The sequence below is a fragment of the Pan troglodytes genome, chromosome 21 (assembly GCF_028858775.2).
Source record: "Pan troglodytes isolate AG18354 chromosome 21, NHGRI_mPanTro3-v2.0_pri, whole genome shotgun sequence".
Lineage (NCBI taxonomy): Eukaryota > Metazoa > Chordata > Mammalia > Primates > Hominidae > Pan > Pan troglodytes.
The window spans coordinates 52,124,280-52,146,060 of NC_072419.2; the positions used below are offsets into that span (position 1 = coordinate 52,124,280).

General features: G+C 46.5%; 1 protein-coding gene across 1 annotated transcript; it reads left to right on the forward strand.

Moving 5' to 3' along the window:
• Positions 1 to 36: 36 nt before the first annotated feature.
• On the forward strand, positions 37 to 21,312 carry ZSWIM3 (zinc finger SWIM-type containing 3). Its single transcript, XM_525341.8, has 2 exons — positions 37 to 455; positions 18,891 to 21,312. The coding sequence occupies exons 1-2, from the start codon at positions 301 to 303 to the stop codon at positions 20,824 to 20,826; spliced, it is 2,091 nt and encodes a 696-aa protein (XP_525341.1). The 5' UTR covers positions 37 to 300; the 3' UTR covers positions 20,827 to 21,312.
• Positions 21,313 to 21,781: the final 469 nt, after the last annotated feature.

A 21,781-nucleotide genomic window follows, 5' to 3' on the forward strand; every position in this document is an offset into this window, starting at 1 on the left:
AATCTGCGAATCCTGTGTGTGACTGGATATGTCGCTGAGGAGGCGGAACCTCGGGACTGGATAATATGGACTGAGTGTCATTTCCCCTGTCAGATAGCAAATACACCCCCTTCCTCTGGTAACCGGGTCAGGCCTAGGGTTCCTCCCTGAGTTCCAGAATAGGCCACCCAGTTGGGGCGGACCCTTAAGGCATTCTGGGCCCACGCCTGCCTATAAATCCTCATAGTGTGACCTTTGACCCCTGGTGTGATCTTGGGCCCGGGCTGGGACCAGCCCCTAGTGTGGGTTGTGGGGGCGGCCATGGAGCTGGGCAGCTGCTTCAAGACCTATGAGGACTTCAAGGAGTGCTTCAGCGCCTACAAAAGGGAGAACAGGTGCTCCTTCATTCTCAGGGACTGCGTCTCCGTCCGCTTCCACAACCTCAACCATGGCACCTCCATCCGCGAAGACATCCTGTAAGGGCGGGCGGGGCGGGGCGGGCCAAGAGGGTGGGGAGGAGGCTGGACCTCCGGAGGGCTGCCTGGAGGAGGAGGGGTGCATAGGCACGCATTGGGCTGCGTGGCCATTCATTCAACAGGCACTCATTGAGCACCTGTTGTGTGCCTTGTGAAGAGAGCTAAGCCTCCACGGCCATTGGTTTTTGACCACCCACTCCACTTTCACTCCATTCACAGGCTTTTCTGGAATTTATAACTGCAGTTTCTCCCATTGTTTTGAGCAGCTGCAGCAACCCAAATACAAAGTATGGCTTTCATAAACGGATAAAAACACCTTGGCGATAATTTCCTTCATCAGTCTCCTCTTTACAAAACAGTCACATGGTCGTTGGAATGTTCGTTCATTCATTCATTCAGTTTTTAGTTCTTATATATTTGTTGAAACAGGGTCTCACTCTGTCCCCCAGGCTGGAGTGCAGTGGCACAATCAGCTCACTGAGCCTTCAACTGCTGGGCTCAAGCGATCCTCCCACCTCAGCCTCTCAAGTAGTTGGAACTGGAGGTGCACGCCACCATGCCTGGCTAATTATTTGATTTTGTACAGACTGGGTCTTGTTATGTTGGCTAGGCTGTTCCCAGACTCCTGGACTAAGCGATCTTTCGGCGTCTCAAAGTGTTAGGATTACAGGCATGAGCCACTGTGCCTGGTCTATTCATTCATTTTGTAAATGGTTTTTGAGCTCCTTATATTAACCGTTTTCAAACACTTTCCATGTGCCAGGCAGTGTTCTCTATGCATGCTTTACCCTGCAGGGCTTTTTTTCAGAATTATAGATAAATGTTATTTTTTTGCATTTGACAGATGAGAAGATTTGACAGATGAGAAGTCAGGCTTAGAGGTTAAGACAGGAGTTGAAAACTCAAATGCCTTCAGGGATTAGGTGAAACAGCCCAATGTAAGAAAGTTTTAACTTTGAATTTTACTTTAAGAAAAAGAATGATGAAATAGCAACCAACACCAGGTCTTTGTGCTAGGGACAACAGAAGTGTGAAATGGGCCAAATGGAGAGTAGATGCCATCTAATCAGCTCCAGCTGATGGCTGCCATATGAAAATAAAGATCTAGTGTTGCCAGAATTTTGGGCAAGAGTTGTCAGAAATCCACACTTTATGTGGATTTTCCCACTTAAAAAAATTGAATCAGTTCAAATTTTAACTCAGAGCATGCGGGCCAACTCAGAGTTAAAGCATATCCAAGTTTGAGACTTGGATTGAGATGCTCAACCAAAGCTCCTCAATTAGAGAGCCAGGCTATATTCTTTCCACTGTTCTGAAGTCCAGTGCTATGCTGGGTATAGGTGACATAAAGATGAATAAGTGTTCAAACTATCCCCAGAGAACTAGGATAAACTTGAACTCAAGCAAACTGGTGTGTGATAAATGCTTTAAAAGGAATGTGGAAAAAAAAAAAAAAGAAAAAGAAGAAATGTACAGAGAAAGAAATGAATGACAAATGCCTGGGAGGTGGGGGAAGTCTTCACACTGGAATTGATGGTTTCCCTGGGCTGTGAATGAATGTAGAGTGCTAGAGTAGATCTGTGGTTAATTACTGAGTACCATGGAGGCATTTGACCAGAAGTTGCTGTGCAGAAGGACCTACAGGAGCAAAGACAAAGATACATGAAAGAAGGTTGGCATGTTAGAGTAACAGTGAGGGATACCATGTTTGGCAGGAGATGAAGTCATTTGCAGTCTAAGGGTCTTTAGGGACCATTGTGAGGTGTTTGGACCTTGTCCTTTATGGGTAGGACCTTGCTAAGCAATGAGAGGAATACAAAAAAAAAAAAAAAAAAAAAACCCACAGTTGCCCCTAAACACCCTTCAGGAAGACCATCTCCGGTGGCTAGCACAAGGTGTGGCCCATAGCAGGCATTAAATAATTATTGAATGAGTGAGTTATCAAGTACTAACCATGTGATTCAGGGAAATAGGTGCTGCGGGAACTCAGAAGAGAAAAATCACTGCGAGCTAGAGACGTAAGAGTGAAAGGGAGGCTTGAGCTGGGCCCCTAAAGATGGAGAGCTGTCAGAAGGTGTATTGGTTTTCTGTTTGCCACTCTAGTGAATTACCACAAGTTTAATGGTGCAAAGCAACACAAATTTATTATCTTAGAGTTATTTAGGTTAGAAGTCAGGCACAGGTCTTAGCAGGCTAAATCAAGATGTCTACAGGGCTGTATTTCTTTCTGGAGTCCCTGGGTAAGAATCCATTTCCCGCTGGGTGCAGTGGCTGATGCCTGTAATCCCAGCACTTTGGGAGGCCAAGGTGGGCAGATCACTTGAGGTCAGCAGTTCAAGACCATCCTGGCCAACATGGTGAAACCCCGTCTCTACTAAAAATACAAAAATTAGCTAGGCGAGGTGGCACATGCCTGTAATCCCAGCTACTCGGGAGGCTGAGGCAGGAGAATTGCTTGCAGCCGGGAGGTGGAGGTTGCAGTGAGCCAAGATCGTGCCATTGCACTCCAGCCTCGGCAACAGAGCGAGACTCCATCTCAAAAAAAAAAAAAGAATCCTTTTCCACCTCCTAGAGGCTGCCCAACACACCTTGGGTCATGGCCCCCTTCCTCCATCTTCAAAGCCAGCAGTAGCAGGTTGAGTCATCACATCACTCTGACCTTGCTTCTGCCATCACGTCTCTGACTCCCTCTTCTGACTCCCTCTTCCACTTTTAAGGATCCTTGTGATTATATTGGGCCCACCCAGATAATCCCAGATAATTTCCCTATTTTGAAGTCAGCTGATAGCCACCTTAATTCTATCTGCAACCTTAATTCTCCTTTGCCATGTAACCTAACATATTCACAGAGTCTAGGATTAGGACAAGGACATCTTCAAGGGACCATTCTGCCTGCCACAAGAAGATTAATATCCTGGAGGTAAAAATGGTGTGAGTCAGTACAGACGTAAACATGACGTGCTTCTATTAGAAAACAGTGATGGGCTGGGCACGGTGGCTCACACTTGTAATCCTAATACTTTGGGAGGCTAAGACAGGGAGATTGCTTGAAATGAAGAGTTTGAGACCAGCCCAGACTATAATCCTGGGCAACAAAATGAGATCCCCGTCTCCACAAAACAAAATTTAAAATTAGGGGCCAGGTTGTGGCAGCTCACACCTATAATTCCAGCACTTTGGTAGGCTGAGGCAGGCAGATGGCTTGAGGCCAGGCATTCTAGACCAGCCTGGGCAACATGCCAAAACCTCCTCTGTACAAAAAATACAAAAAGTAGCCAGGCATAGTGGTGTGTGCCTGTAGTACCAGCTACTCTGGAGGCTGCGGCAGGAGGATTGCTTGATCCCAGGAGTCAGAGGTTGCAGTGAGCTATGATCGCACCACTGCACACTACATTTTAGCCTGGGCAACAACAGAGTAAGATCCTGTCTCTAAAAAAAAAAAAGCAAGCAGTGATGTATGTTTGCATGCACATACAAAAGCCATGAGGAGACCTGCTTAGCTAGAAGGAAGGATTTATGCTGGAGCAGCAGGAAAGGAAATTGGAGGGTTGATAAGCAGGTTGGTGGGTTGGGGTTTGTTTTGTTTGTTTTAGGAGACAAGGTCTCGCTCTATTGCCCAGGCTAGAGTACAGTGGGAGGATCATAGTTTACTGTAACCTTGAAATCCTGGCCTCAAGTAATCTTACTACCTTAGCCTCCTAAGTAGCTAGGACTACAGGCATGCACCCCCATGCCAGGCTAATTTTTTTTTTTTCAATTTTTTGTGTAGAGACAGGGTCTTGCCATGTTGCCCAGGCTGGTCTTGAACTCCTAGGCTCAAGCTGTCCTCCTGCCTCAGCCTCCCAAAGTGTTGGGATTACAGATATGAACCACCATGCTGGACCTGTTTTTGTTTTTGAAGGTGAACAATTTTAAAAGTGTTTTTGGGCCAGGCACAATTCAATCACTTGAACCCAGGAGGCGGAGGTTGCAGTGAGTCAAGATCATGCCACTACACTCCAGCCTGGGCGACACAGCGAGACTCTGTCTCAAAATAAATAAATAAAAAGTGTTTTTGTTTTTGAGTGATTAACATAATTAAAAATATTTTCAAAAAGTACAGAAGGGACTAAAAGAGTCACCTCCACTGCATTAGCTTTTGTGTTTTTTTTGGGTTTTTTTTTTTTGAGAGATGGAGTTTCGCTCTGTTGCCAGGCTGGAGTGCAGTGGCACGATCTTGGCTCCCCGCAACTTTTGACTCCCTGGTTCAAGCGATTCTCCTGCCTCAGCCTCCCAAGTAGCTGAGATTACAGGCACGTACCACCCCACCCAGCTAATTTTTGTATTTTTAGTAGAGACGGGGTTTCACCATGTTTGCCAGGAAGGTCTCAATCTCCTGACCCGGTGATCCACCTGCCTCAGCCTCCCCTGCTGGGATTACAGATGTGAGCCACCGTGCCCAGTCTGCATTATCTTTTTATCTATTTATTTATTTCATTTTTATTTATTTACTTACTTACTTACTTATTTTGAGATGGAGTCTTGCTCTGTCACCCAGGCTGGAGTGCAGTGGTGCAATCTTGGCTCACTGCAACCTCTGCCTCCCGGGTTCAAGTGATTCTCCTGTCTCAGCCTCCCAAGGAGCTGAGACTACAGGCATGCACCACCACGCCTGGCTAATTGTTGTATTTTTAGTAGAGACAGGGTTTTGCCATGTTGACTAGGCTGGTGTTGAACTCCTGACCTCAAGTTATACACCCATCTCAGCCTTCCAAAGGGCTGCGATTACAGCTGTGAGCTGCCACGCCCAGCCTATGTATTTATTTATTTTTATTTTTGTAGAGGTGAGGTCTCACTATGTTGCCCAAACTGATATTGAACTCCTAGGCTCAAGTGATCCTCCCTCCTCGGCCTTGCAAAGTGCTAGGATTACAGGCATGAGCCACTGTGCCTGGCCCACTGCATTATTATATAGAGGCAATCAGCGTTACCTTCCTGAGAGATACTGAGGCTGAACAAACATGTCTTGTATATGCATTTACATCTTTTTGTTGTTTTAACACAAGTGGCAGCATGCTATTTAGACATAGCCTTCTGTACCTGCTGTACCTGGCTCTTCTCACTTACCAATATATCTTGGAAATTATGCCACCGTATGGGCAATTTGATTTGACTTTCATTGATTTCCTTGTTTTTTTGTTTGTTTGTTTGTGTTTGTTTGTTTGTTTTTTGCAGTTGTTAACTAAAAAGTTACTCCATGCTGGTGTCTGGAGATACGTTGTTGAAAAATATAAATTGAATCTCTGCTCTTGTGGAGACAAATACTAATCTATAATCACAGAAATAATAATTTCCTTAAAGTGGTAGTAGAGCTCCAAAGGAAAAACCCAGGGTGCCCTGTGGAGGGGTGATGGTGACACTTATTCTGATTGTCAGGAACAGGGTGGGGGTGCTGGTTGACACCCTAAACCAATGCAGGCTCTTGCTCAGAAAAAACTGTCAGCCCTGAGATTTTGCAGATACTTTACAAAGCACATTCACCTTTATTACCTGACCTGGTTCTCTGAATAACCTTGTCAGAGGCAAATTTTGCTGTTCCCACTAAATTAGTTAATACATGTAAAGTGCTTACAGCAGTGCCTTGTAGATGGAAAATAGTCCACAAATATTGTATTGTTTTACAGATGGGGAGACAGAGCCAGGAGAAGTCAAACATTAAGAGACAAATAGTTTAGGGCCAGGCGCAGTGGCTCATGCCTGTAATCCCAGCACTTTGGGAGACCAGGGCGGACAGACCACCTGAGGTCAGGAGTTCGAGACCAGCCAGGCCAACATGGTGAAACCCTTTCTCTACTAAAAATAAAAAAATTAGCCAGGCATGGTGGTACGTGCCTGTAATCCCAGCTACTCAGGAGGCTGAGGCAGGAGAATCACTTTAACCCAGGAAGAGGAGGCTGCAGTGAGCTGAGATGGCACCACTGCACTCCAGCCTGAGCAGCAGAGCGAGACTCTGTCTCAAAACAGCAACAAAAATAACTGAAAATTAGACCCAGCCTATTTACTGACAGAGCTCTTAATTGTTGTACTTAGCCACTGGGCTCTAATAGTTTTCTAATGTCACTTGTCCATTTTTCCCTCAACAAACTTGTGGTAAGAGGCTAAGTGTTTACCATGGGCCAGGAGTACAAAGATGAGCTGGAGTACAAAGATGAGGAAATTGTAGGCTCCACCCCTGAGGACAATAGCGGACTGAGATAGCTTAGGAGGCGGTGAATTCATGAGCAGCACAGGTCTTTAGCAGAAACAAGTTGACTGCTGGTTGTGATGTTATAAAGGACATTCTTGGATCATTTATTGCAAACTGGCTCTGTGCAGAGCTCACTGTCTTGGGCTTTTTGAGTGATACGTGGGTGTCTTGGGGGACTGGAGGGTTGGTGGGGGAAATGTTTTTAGGAGGTAATTTAGTACATGTTTCTGCAGCCAAATACACATATTACTGGGTGGTCAGGTGAGATGATATTAATACATACGTGAAAATGTAGACATAAAGTTCCTTGATAAGCAAAGTAAAGCACGTGAACTAATTTAAAGAAAACCATTTACAGCTGGATGTTGCTCACGCCTATAATCCCAACACTTTGGGAGGTCGAGGCGGGCGGATCACTTAAAGTCGAGAGTTTGAGACCAGCCTGCCCGACATGGTGAAACCAACTCTACTAAAAATACATAAATTAGCCAGGCACGGTGATGGGCATCTATAATCCCAGCTACTCAGGGGGCTGAAGCAGGAGTATCCCTTGAACCCGAGAGGCGGAGGCTGCAGTGAGCTGAGATCACGCCACTGCACTCCAGCCTGGGTGACAGAGTGAGACTCCATCTCAAAAAAATTTTTGAAAATAATAGTGCAGGGCCGGGCGTGGTGGCTCACGCCTGTAATCCCAGCACTTTGGGAGGCCCAGGTGGGTGGATCATGAGGTCAGGAGATCAAGACCATCCTGGCTAACACGGAGAAACCCCGTCTCTACTAAAAATACAAAAAATTTATCCAGGCATGTAGCCGGGGCGCAGTGGCTCACACCTGTAATCCCAGCAATTTGGGAGGCCGAGGCGGGCGGATCACTTGAGGTCAGGAGTTCAAGACCAGCCTGGCCAACATGGCGAAACCCCATCTCTACTAAAAATACAAAGAATAGCTGGGTGTGGTGGCGCACACCTGCAATCCCAGCTACTTGGGAGGCTGAGGCAGGAGAATCACTTGAACCTGGGAGGCAGAGGTTGCAGTGAGCCAAGATCATGCCATTGCACTCCAGCCTAGGCAACAAGAGCAAAACTCTGTCTCAAAAAAAAAAAAAAAAAATTATCCAGGCCTGGTGGCGGGCGCCTGTAGTCCCAGCTACTCAGGAGGCTGAGGCAGGAGAATGGCGTGAACCCGGGAGGCGGAGCTTGCAGTGAGCCAAGATCGTGCCACTGTACTCCAGCCTGGGTGACAGAGTGAGACTCCATTTCAAAAAATAAAAAGAAAAGAATAGTGCAAATATTATATGGGTGGCTATGGCAGATGTAAAGGTGATTGGCAATTCTTTTTCTGGAAAAGCTGGCCTAAGGGTTAAAAGGAAGAGCTCTGGAGTGAAAGAGACTGCCTTTGCCCTTGACCTTGGGTAAAACTTAACCTCTTCACATAGTTTCATCCTTTACAAAATGAGAAGGGTGTGGCAATGATTAAGAAAAATTCAGGGCCGGGCGTGGTGGCTCATGCTTGTAATCCCAGCACTTTGAGAGGCCGAGGCGGGCAGATCACCAGGTCAGGAGATTGAGACCATCCTAGCTAACACGGTGAAACCCCATCTCTACTAAAAATACAATTAGCTGGGCGTGGTGGCAGGCGCCTGTAATCCCAGCTACTCCGGAGGGTGAGGCAGGAGAATTGCTGGAACCTGGGAGGCAGAGGTTGCAGTGAGCCGAGATCACGCCATTGCACTTCAGCCTGGATGACAGAGTGAGATTCTGTCTCAAAAAAAAAAAAAAAAAGAAAAAGAAAAAAAAAATTCAGGCTAGGGGGCATGCCTGTTATCCCAGCACTTGGGAGGCCAAAGTGGGAGGATTGCTTGAGCCCAGGAGTTCAAGACCAGCCTGGCCAACATGGTGAAACCGTCTCTACTAAAAATACACAAATTAGTCGGGTGTGGTGGTGGGCACCTATAATCCCAGCTACTCAGGGGGCTGAGGCAGGAGGATCACTTGAACCCGGCAGAGGTTGCAGTGAGCTGAGATCTCACCACTGCACTCCAGTCTTGGTGACAGAGCGAGACTCCATCTCAAAAAATAAAATTGAAAATAATAGTGCAAATATTATATGGGTGGCTATGGCAGATGTAAAGGTCATTGGGAATTCTTTTTCTACAAAACTGGCCTAACGGTTAAAAGGAAGAGCTCTGGAGTAAAAAAGACCCCCCCTTGCCCTTGACCTTGGGCAAAACTTAACCTCTTGACACAGTTTCATCCTTTACAAAATGAGAAGGGTGTGGGGATGATTAAGGAAATTCAGGCTAGGGGCAGTGGCTCATGCCTGTAATCCCAGCACTTGGGAGACCAAGGTGGGAGGATTGCTTGAGCCCAGAAGTTCAAGACCGGCCTGGGCAACATAGCGAGACCCCATTTCTACAAAAAATAAATTAACTGGTCGTGGTGACATGTTCTTGTGGTCCCAGCTACTCAGGAGGCTGAAGCCGGAGGATCACTTGAGCCCAGGAGTTTGAAGCTACAGTGAGCCATGTTTGCACCACTGCACTCCTACCTGAGCAACAGAGACCCTGTCTCAAAAAAAGAGAGAAAGAAGAAAAGGAAAGGAAAATGCTCGTAGCACCTAAAACAGTGCTCAGTAAATGTTTGCTGAAGCTGTAACTATAGTATGTAGTAGAAAGTGGTAGTTATTTGAAAGAGAGTCAAAGATACGTGCTCTGGGAATTACCACTAAATGACCAAAAGTTCACGTCAAAAAAATAAAATCAGATCAAGTTAGAAATTTTTTTTTTTTTTTTTTGAGACGGAATCTCACTCTTGTCACCCAGGCTGGAGTGCAGTGACGCTATCTCTGCTCACTGCAACCTCCGCCTTCCGAGTTCAAGCAATTCTCCTGCCTCGGCCTCCTGAGTAGCTGGGATTACAGGTGCCCGTCACCACGCCCAGCTAATTTTTGTAGTTTTAGTAGAGACAGGGTTTCACCATGTTGGCCACGCTGGTCTCGAACTCCTGACCTCAAGTGATCCACCCACCTCAGCCTCCCAAAGTTCTGGGATTATAGGTGTGAGCCACCGCGCCTGGCCAGAAAAAATTTTATTATGCACACAAAAGAACAGTTGGAGATTGGTCAGATGCTCCAGTCACTGTAGTGAGGGCAGTGTTAATAAAGCCTAAGGAAGGATTTTGACCTTTTTTGTGATTGGCTGTTATACATTAACAATCTGTTTACAGCCAGTAGAGCTGTTCAAACTGTTTTGTCTATAGTTGATTCCTTTAATTTTACTGAATTATGCTGACAAGGATGTAAAGCTTTGTGTTCTGTTTATGATTGATTAGAGCTACATTTCAGGGAATCAGGATATCTTAAATTCCGGCTATGTGGCTGTGGGCAGTTGGCCTTGGAGTATATCTAAACTGTGGCCTCCACTTTCATTTTTCTTGAAACATTGCTATCAACTGGGAAGAGTCTGTGACTTTATGCCCAGTTTCCCCTCTCATATTTTTATGACGGTTGTTTTTCTTTTTGTTATGCCATTTGAGGGATTGATGTTTCTTAAACTATGAAGTACTTGGCTGTCTCTCTCCATTGCTGTTCAGGTTAACAGCCACCATTTGTAAACACTTTGTTGGAGCTCATTCCTTCTCTGCTAGGAACTTTACAAGAATTGTCTCAATCCTACCACACCTTTGGCAGGACCCTTGTTATCAGAGTTTTCATTATCCATGTATCCATAGTTACAAGGCTATATAGAAAAGCAAAAATCATCACACAAGAATCTTGCTAACAAACTACTTATAAAATTAGTCACTACTTAACCATCCTTCTGCTTATCCCTGCCAGTCCCATTAACATGTTTGGTAGTCAATTTCTGGCTGATGAAGAGATACATTAAGCATCAAGGTAATGCAAATGTAAATAAAACTGACTGTAGACTGAAATGGCACATCTCCCAAAAGTTGTAGGACTAGGCGAAATCCCTGAAAGTGATGATAGAAAACCTTCAGCCTTATACCAGTTAACAAAGGAAGAAGGGAAATCAACAAAGATGATGAGATTGTAAAAACTTGAAAAGTAGAGGATTTGCCTAGGAAAAATTAAGCCCTTGGGAAACTTAGTAAAGCTAAGGAATATTTTGGCAAAACCATCTTTTGTATGTTGCAAAAGTGAGACAGGAAATGAAGTATAGTGTTTGGGAATTTTTTTTTTTTTTTTTTGAGATAGAGTCTTGCTCTCCTGTCCAGGCTGAAGTGCAGTGGTGCGACCTTGGCTCACTGCAGCCTCAGCCTCCTGAGTAGCTGGGATTACAGGCATGCGCCACCACACCCGGCTAATTTTTGTATTTTTAGTAGAGACAGGGTTTCACCATGTTGGCCAGGCTGGTCTTGAACTCCTGACCTCAGGTGATCCACTCGCCTCGGTCTCCCAAAGTGTTGGGATTACAGGCATGAACCACTGCACCTGGCCTAGTGTTTGGGAAAACTATACTAGGAAAAGAATAGTTGCTTTAAGTCATTCTTTGATTATTCTGAGAATTGGCATATAGCTGCCATTATAACCTACTTTTGCTAAATATAATAATAATTATTTTTATTTTTTGAGACAGGGTCTTGTTTTGTCACCCCGGCTGGAGTGAAGTGGCGCAATCTCGGCTCACTGCAACCTCCACCTCCAGGTGCAAGCAATTCTCCTGCCTCAGCCTCTTGAGTAGCTAGGATTACAGGCACAAGCCATCATGCCCAGCTAATTTTTGTATTTTTAGTAGAGACAGGGTTTCACCATGTTGGTCAGGCTGGTCTTGAACTCCTGACCTCAGGTGATCCACCCGCCTCGGCCTCCCAAAGTGCTGGGATTACAGGCGTCAGCCACTGTGCCCGGCCCTGCTAAATATAATATTAACTTTATAATTTTAGTCTCATTTTCCACCCAGATCTTGTTTATCACTATCTGGGTGGTAGTGATAAAGTTCCACCCAGATCTTGTTTATCACTATTCCCTATGAAATGTTTCTGGGTGGCCGGGCGCAGTGGCTCATGCCTATAATCCTAGCACTTTGGGAGGCCAAGACAGGTGGATTGCTTGAGGCCCGGAGTTCAAAACCAGCCTGGCCACATGGTGAAACCCTGTCACTACTAAAAATACAAAAAATTAGCCAGGCATGATGGTGGGCGCCTGTAATCCCAGCTACTCGGGAGGCTGAGGCAGGAGAATCACTTGAATCTGGGAGGCAGGGGTTGCAGTGAGGCGAGATCATGCCACGGCACTCCAGACTGGGCAATAAGAGCAAAACTCCGTCTCAAAAGAAAAAAAAAAGAAATGTGTCTGGGTATGTTTTTGGCTGCAATTAGCTGAAAACCCTGACTCAAAATGGCTTATTGCAGATACTTAGAAGCCCAGAGGTGGGCCTCCAAAGGTCATCGTCTCAGTGGCCTGGACTCTGCATTTTTCCACTCTGCCATGTTCAGGTCTCAGCTTTGTCCTTAGGAAGGCTCCCCACGTGGCACAAATGCAGGAGTCACATCCAGAAGAAAAAGCCTTTCTTGCCGGGCGTGGTAGCTCACACCTGTAATCCCAGTGCTTTGGGAGGCTGAGGTGGGTGGAGCACGAGGTCAGGAGTTCAAGACCAGCCTGGCCAACATGATGAAACCCCCATCACTACTAAAACTACAAAAATTAACCAGGCGTGGTGGCGGGCACCTGTAATCCCAGCTACTCGGGAGGCTAAGCCAGGAGAATCGCTGGAACCCAGGAGGCGGAGGTTACAGTGAGTCGAGATCTTGCCACTGCACTCCAGACTGGGCAACGGGGCAAAACTCCGTCTCAAAAAAAAAAGGCCGAGCGTGGTGGCTGTAATCCTAGCACTTTGGGAGGCTGAGGCAGGCGGATCACGAGGTCAGGAGTTTGAGACCAGCCTGACCAACATGGTAAAACCCTGTCTCTACTAAAAATACAAAAATTAGCTGGGCACGGTAGCATGCCTGTAGTCCCAGCTACTCGGGAGGCTGAGGCAGGAGAATCGCTTGAACCCGGGAGGCGGAGGTTGCAGTGAGCCAAGACCGTGCCAGTGCATTCCAACCTGGGTGACAGAGGGAGACTCCGTCTCAGAAAAAAAAAGCCTTCCTTGGTTTCCTGCCAATTTCCTGTCATGTTTCTTTGTCCCGAATTGGGCCAATATCCATGCCCATTCCTAATACAATTACCTTAATTGACTTAGATTAGCCCTGAAGCATGTAGTGATGTGGGGGAGGAATGACAACTGAAGAAAATAGAAAAGAAGGGACAAAGGATGTTGAGTTGGCAACCAACAATTCCTGTTATAGCTTTTAAAATTAATTCACTTTAAGTGGTACTGATTATTCATATTGTTATTTCCATATATACAGAGATAAGAAATTGGAGGCTTAGAGGAAGTGAAGTGACTTGTCCAAGGTCACATAGCTAAGTGGAATTTATTTTTTTTTTTTTTACTTTTCTGAGACAAAGTCTCACTCTGTCGCCCAGGCTGGAGTGCAGTGGCATGATCTTGACTCACTGCAACCTCTGCCTCCTGGGTTCAAGTGATTCTTCTGCCTCAGCCACCCGAGTAGCTGAGATTACAGGTGTGCACCAGCATGCCCGGCTAATTTTTTGTATTTTTAGTAGAGATGGAGTTTCTCCATGTTGGCCAGGCTGGTCATGAACTCTTGGCCTCAAGTGATCCACCTACCTTGGCCTCCCAAAATGCTAGGATTACAGGTGTGAGCCACGGCGCCCAGCTACTGGAAGTCATGATGCAAGCTGTCGTTTGAATCATGAATTCCAAACTTAATGAGTGCTAGGTTGAAGTTTTTTTTTTCTGTTTCCCTTAATCTTCTATTGAGATATAACATGTATTGAAGCACAGACATCTTTTGCAAGAATTCATTGAGCACTATAGTTATATTCATCTGTACTTACTGTCTCCCTGGTAAAGGCATAAACTCCCTTCAAGATGGGGACATGGTTTTATACTTTTCCTGAATCTCCTTTAGTGCTTATATCTAACAGCACTTAACCAGGATCTGGAGGGGGTCAACCAGTCTTGCTTCCTTCCAATCTACTCTGTAGATGTTTGTGTTTTTCTACTGTAATTATAGAGGTAAAGGAGCCAATGGTGTTTCCAGTGTCTGGCACATAATAGGTGCTCTATGAATGTCAAATGAATGACTGAGGCTTAAAAAGTTCTTCCTATGACATAAGTAGTATAATAGGAAGATCACTGGGATAGAATTTTCTTAGAAGACGTGGCTCCTAGTCCTAGCACTATTACTCTTACTGACTATAACTTTGGACAAGTCATTTGTTTAATTTCAAACATTTACTGAATTCTGTGTACCAAATACTGTACAAGTTGTTCAAAAGGCTACAGAGTCTCTACTCTCAAAGTCTAGTCAGGGGAGAGATTACACAGGAGTGAAACCCCATCTCTACTAAAAAAAAAAAAAAGAAAGAAAGAAAGAGCCAGGCATGGTGGCAGGCACCTGTAATCCCAGCTCTTGGGAGGCTGAGGCAGAAGAATTGCTTGAACCCAGGAGGCAGAGGTTGCAGTGAGTCAAGATCACACCACTGCACTCCAGCCTGGGCAACAGAACGAATATCTGTCTCAAAGAAAAAAAAGAAAAAGAAAAAAAAAGTATGTTTAGAGATCCTTAAGGAAGTTTTGAACCTATCCAATATGTTGGGAGTCAAGATGAGGAGGGTAAAAGTAGGAATTCAGAGAAAGGATAAATATTTTGAAGGAAGGCAGCATAATGGTTAACTAGTCAGACTGCAGACAAACAAGCAGTACAAATCCCATGTCCCCAGGTCTTAGCTGGAGGATTAAATCCCAGATTCTCATCCTTGAGAACCTCTTTAAGCTTGTTTTCCCATCTGTAAAATGTAGATGATAATAGAATCCTTTTCCTACTGTAAAATGATGCACATTGGGGGCTTCATGTAGCCAGATATATAATAAATCCTCAATACATGTAGCAGTGGTAGGGGAGAACTAAAAGCCTTGTTAACATATTGGATGTAGGTGAGAAAGAAGAATCAAAAAGAATATCCAGGTTCCCGCCCTGGGAGGGGCAGACATAAATGGAGCCAGGAATGGTACGAGGAGCTTTGTGGTGGGCACTCACTAGTACCTTTCTTTGGAATAGCTCAACAAATGTTCACTAAGTACACATAAAGTCAATATAACTTGATGAGCTAGAGTTAGGCTAAGATGTTGAGTCAGCAGAAGAGTAGTACCCAACTAAGGACTTGAGGAAGGCTTCCTAGAAAAGATAATGGGTGCACGTAGTCCTGAAGGATGAGCAAGGTTTGCGAGGAGGGAAGGTAGGAAGGGCATTCCAGACAAAGGGACAAACATGCACAAAGGTGAGACAGAGCATGGTGAACACACAAAGTTGTAGGCATTTTGTCTTTCTAGGACACAAAAAACAAGGTGATGAAAACAAGGCTGGAGAGACAAGCGGAGACCACAAATGGTCACCCCTCACTGGCCTCGCTGTACTACTGGACAGCTCCAGCCCTTCCTGGCCCAGAGCTAGAGATGGCACCACCCCCGCACTGTGCACGCAATAGGTACAGACACTCTCAGCCCCAAACCCCTCCAGCCTGTTACTGTGAGACTCACACATCCTGTTTTCCCAAGCTTGCCCCACAGGGTGAGCAAACTGGACCAGCTGGATTAGAGTATTTGGAAAAGTGCAGGTGGAGTTTCTAGGCTATGCCACGTCAGGCCAGGGGGTGAGATTTTTTTCCCTTCCCCTGGTCTTTGGGCTGGGGCACTCCCTGAGGAGGGAGGGGTGTGACCCATCCCACCCATTGGTGGTCCATGATCCATTCATCCAGTACATCATCCATAAGCATCTGCTGAGCCGGGCGCAGTGGCTCACGCCTGTAATCCCAGCACTTTGGGAGGCCGAGGTGGGCGGATCATCTGAGGTCAGGAGTTCAAGACCAGCCTGGCCAACATGGTGAAACCCCGTCTCTACTAAAAATACAAAATTAGCCGGGCATGGTGGCGCATGCCTGTAATCCCAGCTACTCGGGAGGCTGAATCTCAAAAAAAAAGCATCTGCTGAAGGCACAGTATTGTGTTAGAGGCTTGGACTACCCTGAGGAATAATAGTCCTGACACTTGAGGACATCCCCATCCAATTGGAAAGGCACTGGATAAACATCTAAGAAAATGTCACAAGGCATAAAAGCTGTAATAATAATAGCTAACTTGTATTTAGGGTAAACAAAAGGCTGAATCAGGCTTTGGACTAAATATTTTGCCTGTGGCTCATTTAATCTTAATAACAACCTTAAGATTATCTCATTTTATGATGAGGAAACTGTATACAGAGAGGTGATTGACTTGCCTAAGGTTGAACAGCTTATGAGTAGTAGAGCCAGAATTCAAATCCAGTCAGCCTCCAGTGTCCCCTCTCTTTAGCCATTAGATATAGTGCTACCCAGAGAATCTGCTAAGCCTTATAGATAAATGCTATAAATTCAGAGGCAGGAGCAATTACTGTGGCTTGGGGGCATCCACAAAGACTTTCTAAGGTGGTGACACCTGATTTGGGCCTTGAAACTGGTTGAATAGAGATAAGAAAAGAACAGATACTCAATTTAACTGCCGTTGTGTTTTGAATTATCACTTTAAGCCTAGAATGACAAAGCTGGAAAAGACCCTAAATATCATCTAGCCCAGTGGTTATCAAATTTTCTTAGGATGTGGACATTTTTCTTTAAATGAAACATGAGCAGAAGCCAGATGCAGTGGCTCATGCCTGTAATCCCAACTACTTGGGAGGCTAAGGTGGGAGGATTGCTCAAGCCCAGAAGTTGGACACCAACCTGGGTAATGGTGAGACCTTGTCTCAAAAAAGAAAGAAAGAGGCCGAGGGCGGTGGCTCATGCCTGTAATCTCAGCACTTTGGGAGGCTGACGCGGGTGGATCACTTGAGGTCAGGGGTTCGAGACCAGCCTGGCCAACATGGTGAAACCCTGACTCTACTGAAAATACAAAAATTAGTCAGGTGCAGTGCTGCATGCCTGTCATCCCAGCTACTCGAGAGGCTGAGGCAGGAGAATCGCTTGAACCCCAGAGGTGGAGGTTGCAGTGAGCCGAGATTACACCACTACACTCCAGCCTGGGTGACAGAGTGAGACTTTAATTTCAAAAAGAAAGATGAGCAGTAATCTTGTCTCTTAAAAAGGAGGACCAAACATTCCCTAGCCCCAAAACATTCCCTGAAAAGTTCAGTTGAGAACCACTGATCTAGTCCAATGTCCTGGGATCCTCGCTTTTATCTTTGCTATCTGGAGAAGGAAGAGACAGCAGTAGTTCCCAAAAGACACAAACAATGGGGACATTTTAAACGGGAGTAACCAGCTAAGCACTCTGCTGCTGCTGCTTGTCTATTTGCCCTCTTGTCCTGCCTCAGGTTGAATTGTTGGCAGCTACAAATGGCAACCAAGAGAGAATGGAGTTGGGGCTTAGAAGTGCGGTAGAGGAATATGAAGGGGGCTGGAGTTGGAGAGGCTCTTAAAGAAAGAGCTGACTATATTGGGACTGGAGAGTTCATGTAAATCTCTTCTTGGTTCATGGGAATTTTGTTGTTGTTATTGTTTTTTTCCCCATGACACAACTCTCAGGAGATCCTGAGAACACGTACCCTGATTTGGGGGGGGGTTTAATTTTAACTTTTTTTTTTTTTTTTTTTTGACAGTCTCACTCTGTCACCCAGGCTGGAGTGCGGTGGCGCCATCTTGGGTCACTGCAAGCAAGCTCCGCCTCCCGGGTTCACGCCATTCTCCTGCCTCAGCCTCCCAAGTAGCTGGGACTACAGGCGCCTGCCACCACACCCAGCTAATTTTTTGTATTTTTAGTAGAGACGGGGTTTCACTATGTTAGCCAGAATGGTCTTGATCTCCTGATCTCGTGATCCACCCGCCTCGGCCTCCCAAAGTGGTGGGATTACAGGCGTGAGCCACTGTACCTGGCCAAAATTTTTTTTTAATTAGAGACAGTCTCTTGCTGTGTTGCCCAGGCTGATCTCAAGCAGTCCTCCCACCTTGGCCTCCCAAAGTGCTGGGATTACAGGCGTAAGCTATAGCACCCAGCCTTCCTTCTTTCCTTAATTCTATTTTTTTTGTTTGTTTGTTTATTTGTTTGCTTTTGAGATGGGGTCTTGCACTGTTGCCCGGGCTGGAGTACAATAGCATGATCTCAGCTCCCTGCAACCTCTGCCTCCCAGGTTCAAGGGATTCTCCTGCCTCAGCCTCCCGAGTAGCTGGGATTACAGGTGCCTGCCACCATGCCTGGCTAATTTTTTGTATTTTTAACAGAGACAGGGTTTCACTATGTTGGCCAGGCTAGTCTCAAACTCCTGACCTTGTGATCTGCCCTCCTTGGCCTCCCAAAGTGCGGGGAGCCTTCCTTAATTCTATTAATATATAAATCCTTTTCTTTTTTTAAAAAAAAAGAGATAGACTCTTGATCTGTTGCTTAGGCTGGAGTGCAGTGGCACAAATCAGAGCTAACTGCAGCCTCAAACTCCTGAGTTCAAGCAATCCTCCAGCCTCAGCCTCCCAAGTAGTTGGGACCACAGTTGGGAACCACTACACTTGGCCCTACTACGGGTTTTTCCTGTTTGTTTGTTTTTTGTTTTTTTGTTTTGAGACGGAAGTTTGCTCTCGTTGCCCAGGCTGGAGTGCAATGGCGCGATCTCAGCTCACTGCAACCTCCGCCTCCCGGGTTCAAGCGATTCTCCTGCCTCAGCCTCCCGAGTAGCTGGGACTACAGGCATGTACTACCATGCCCGGCTAATTTTGTATTTTTAGTAGAGTCGGGGTTTCTCCATGTTGGTAGTCAGGCTGGTCTTCAACTCCTGACCTCTGGTGATCCGCCCATCTCGGTCTCCCAAAGTGCTGGGATTACAGGTGTGAGCCACCGCGCCCAGCTGTTTGTTTTTTTGAGATAGGGTCTCACTCTGTTGCCCAGGCTGGAGTGCAGTGGCATGAACATGGCTTACTGCAGCCTTAACCTCCCAGGCTCAAGCGATCCTCCCTTCTCTGCCTCCTGAATAGCTGGGACCACAGGAATACACCACCACACCTGGCTGATTTTTAAATTTTTTGTAGAGCCAGGGTCTCGCCATGTTGCCCAGGCTGGTCTCAAACTCCTTTCTCATTGTTACTTCTACCTTCCCTAGGTATGTGCAGGTGAAATTTGTCTGCATTCGGACCCAATCAAACAGGAAGAGAACGCGGGAGGCAGACATGTGCCCAGCGTACTTGCTCCTAAGGTACAACGAGAGACTAGATAGACTATTTATCAGTGAACTAAACACACAGCACATACATGGTGACTCTAAAGTGGCTAGTCCTGGAGGAGACACTACTGGCAAATCTCAAAAGACAATGTGCCTGCAGAGACTCCAGCCTGTGCAGCCCACAACCAAAAAAGACCTTGACACTGCCGAGAAGTCCCTGGTTGAGCCATCGTTTTGCCTAGATAAGGTACAAGTGTCCTCAAAGCCAGAGCAGGAAGGCATCACTCCTTCTGACCTGGCCAAGATAGCAAAAGTGATGAAGAACTTTCTTAAGGTAGATGAGGGTTCCATGGCTTCCTTCAGTGTGGGTGACAGCCAGCACCTGGACCGGCTCAGCTTCCAGAGCAGTAAGATGACCGACCTGTTCATCCGCTTCCCAGAGAATCTCTTGCTACACCGGGTGGAGAACACCCAGGGCCACATCCTCTATGCTTTCTTGGTGGAGAACAAGGAACGAGAAAGTCGAGTGGTGCACTTTGCTGTGCTCAAGGCGGAGACAGCCACCTCTGTGGCCAAGATGCTGAGCATCTTCACAGAGTTCAACTCCGATTGGCCCAAGGTCAAGGTGGTCTTTGTGGACCCTTCATTCCATTACCGGGCTATCCTGCAGGAGATCTTTCCTGCTGCCCGCATCCTCCTTTCCATCTACCACACAACCCGACTCTTGGAGAAGAAGTTGCATCGTAGTTCAGCAAATCCATCCTTTAAAAGGCTCATGAAGGAAGCCCTGCGGGAGGCCGTGTTTGTCACTTCCGAAGCCAGCCTGAAAAATCTCTGCCAGATGTCCCAGGCCGTACTGGATGAGGATCTCTTCAACTTCCTGCAGGCCCACTGGTTCACCTGTGAACTGCTGTGGTACATGCATGTTAGGAAGGGCCTGCTTGCGTGTAACACCTACATGGACAGCCTAGACATTGTCACCAGCAAGGTGTCAAGCCTCTTTCGGGAACAGCAGTCGCTGCTGGACTGCATCCTCTGCTTTGTGGATTACATAGACTTCTTTAATACCAAAGGCTTGAAGAACTTGCCCACAGCTCCTCCCAAATTAAAGAGAGCTCGGCCGGCAAGCATGCCACTGAAGTCCAAGAAGGCTTTTGGAATCTGTGGAGAGAGCCTTACCAGCCTCCCTGCAGAAGAGACCAAGCCAGACGCACAGCAGGTACAGGTACAGCAGCAGTCACAGGTGCCGCCCTCGCAGGTTGGCATGCTGGACACCTTGCACCAGAGTGGCTCTGAACTAGCCTACAAGCTGTGCCACAATGAGTGGGAGGTGGTACAGAACTCCACCCACCTGGTGGACATGGCTGGCTCTTCAGTGGACGTTCAGCTGCTAGAGGACTCTCACCAGGTTAGCAAAGATGGCTGTAGCTGCAGCTGTTCCTTTCAACAATGGTACCACCTGCCATGCCGACACATTTTGGCTCTGCTGCACACCAGCCAGCAGCCGGTTGGTGAAGCCATGGTGTGCCGCCGGTGGCAGAAGAAGTACCAGCACCTCCTTGGGCCCAATGGGGAGCTCCAGGATCGTGGTATGGTCCCAAACACAGGCCAGCCTGAGAAGCAAGGACGGAACGACATGATTCAGGACCTAAGCAGGGAGTTAGCAAACCTGCTCATGCAGACCGAGGGGCCAGAGCTGGAGGAACGCTACTCCACCCTGCGCAAGATTGTGGATATCTGGGCTGGCCCCTCCCAGCCATCTGAGCTCCTTCAGCAGCCAGGAGACTTTAAGGACGTGGGCCGCCTCCCTTTCCTCTGGGGAAAGCAAGAAGAAGGGGAGGGATTCCCTCCTGCTACAGCTGCGATGCATTATTGAAGCACTTTAGCTGAAGCATTGGACCACAAACACTTCTCCTTGGAAGTGTGAGAGTTTAAAGTGGGCAGGACATACTAGGGTTTAGCATTTTAGCCAATGTCTTCCTAGGTGGGGCTAGGAATATTGTTACAGTAGAGAGGAAAGGAACTCCACTGTGTGACAGTCCTTTCAATCTGCCCCTTTTCAGCCCTACTTTTGGCATTCCTTGGGAGCCTCAGTTGTTGTTCAAGGCCAAAGTTATCTCTGTGCTGCAAGGTCACCCTCTTCCTCCCCCAGCCCCTGAGATCAGATCTTATTTGCTCTGCAAAGATGAATCCCTGCCTCAGGTTAGGGTGAGACAAAATCGGTCTGGTAAAAGGGCCTGTTTTCAGGGACAAAGGGAATGAGGATGATCTTTGGCTGTTGCTGCTCTTTATGAAGAATCTTATTTGTAACTTTTTATTCATATTAAAGTTGTTTTTAATAAAATTAAATAAACAAGGGAAATGTGTTCTGCTTGATCAGGGAAGGAAGAGGAATTGCATAGCAATAGGACTCGACTTTACAGTTAGGAAGTGGCTGCTCTAGGTGGATTTATTAATTTTAAAGAAAATTGAGACCAGGCGCAGTGGCTCACACTCATAATCCCAGCACTTTGGGATGTCGAGGCGGGTGGATGGATCATCTGAGGTCAGGAGTTCGAGACCAGCCTGGCCAACATGGCGAAACCCTGTTCTACTAAAAATACAAAAATTAGCCAGGCGTGGTGGTGCACCTGTAATCCCAGCTTCTTGGGAGGCTGAGGCAGGAGAATCGCTTGAACCCAGGAGGCAGAGGTTGCAGTGAGCCTAGATCGTGCCACCGCACTCCAGCCTGGGTGACAGAGTGAGACTCTATCTCAAGCAAAAAACAACAACAACAACAACAAAAAAAGAAAAGAAAAGAAAATTAAGTATTAGCAACCTAATGGGGTTGT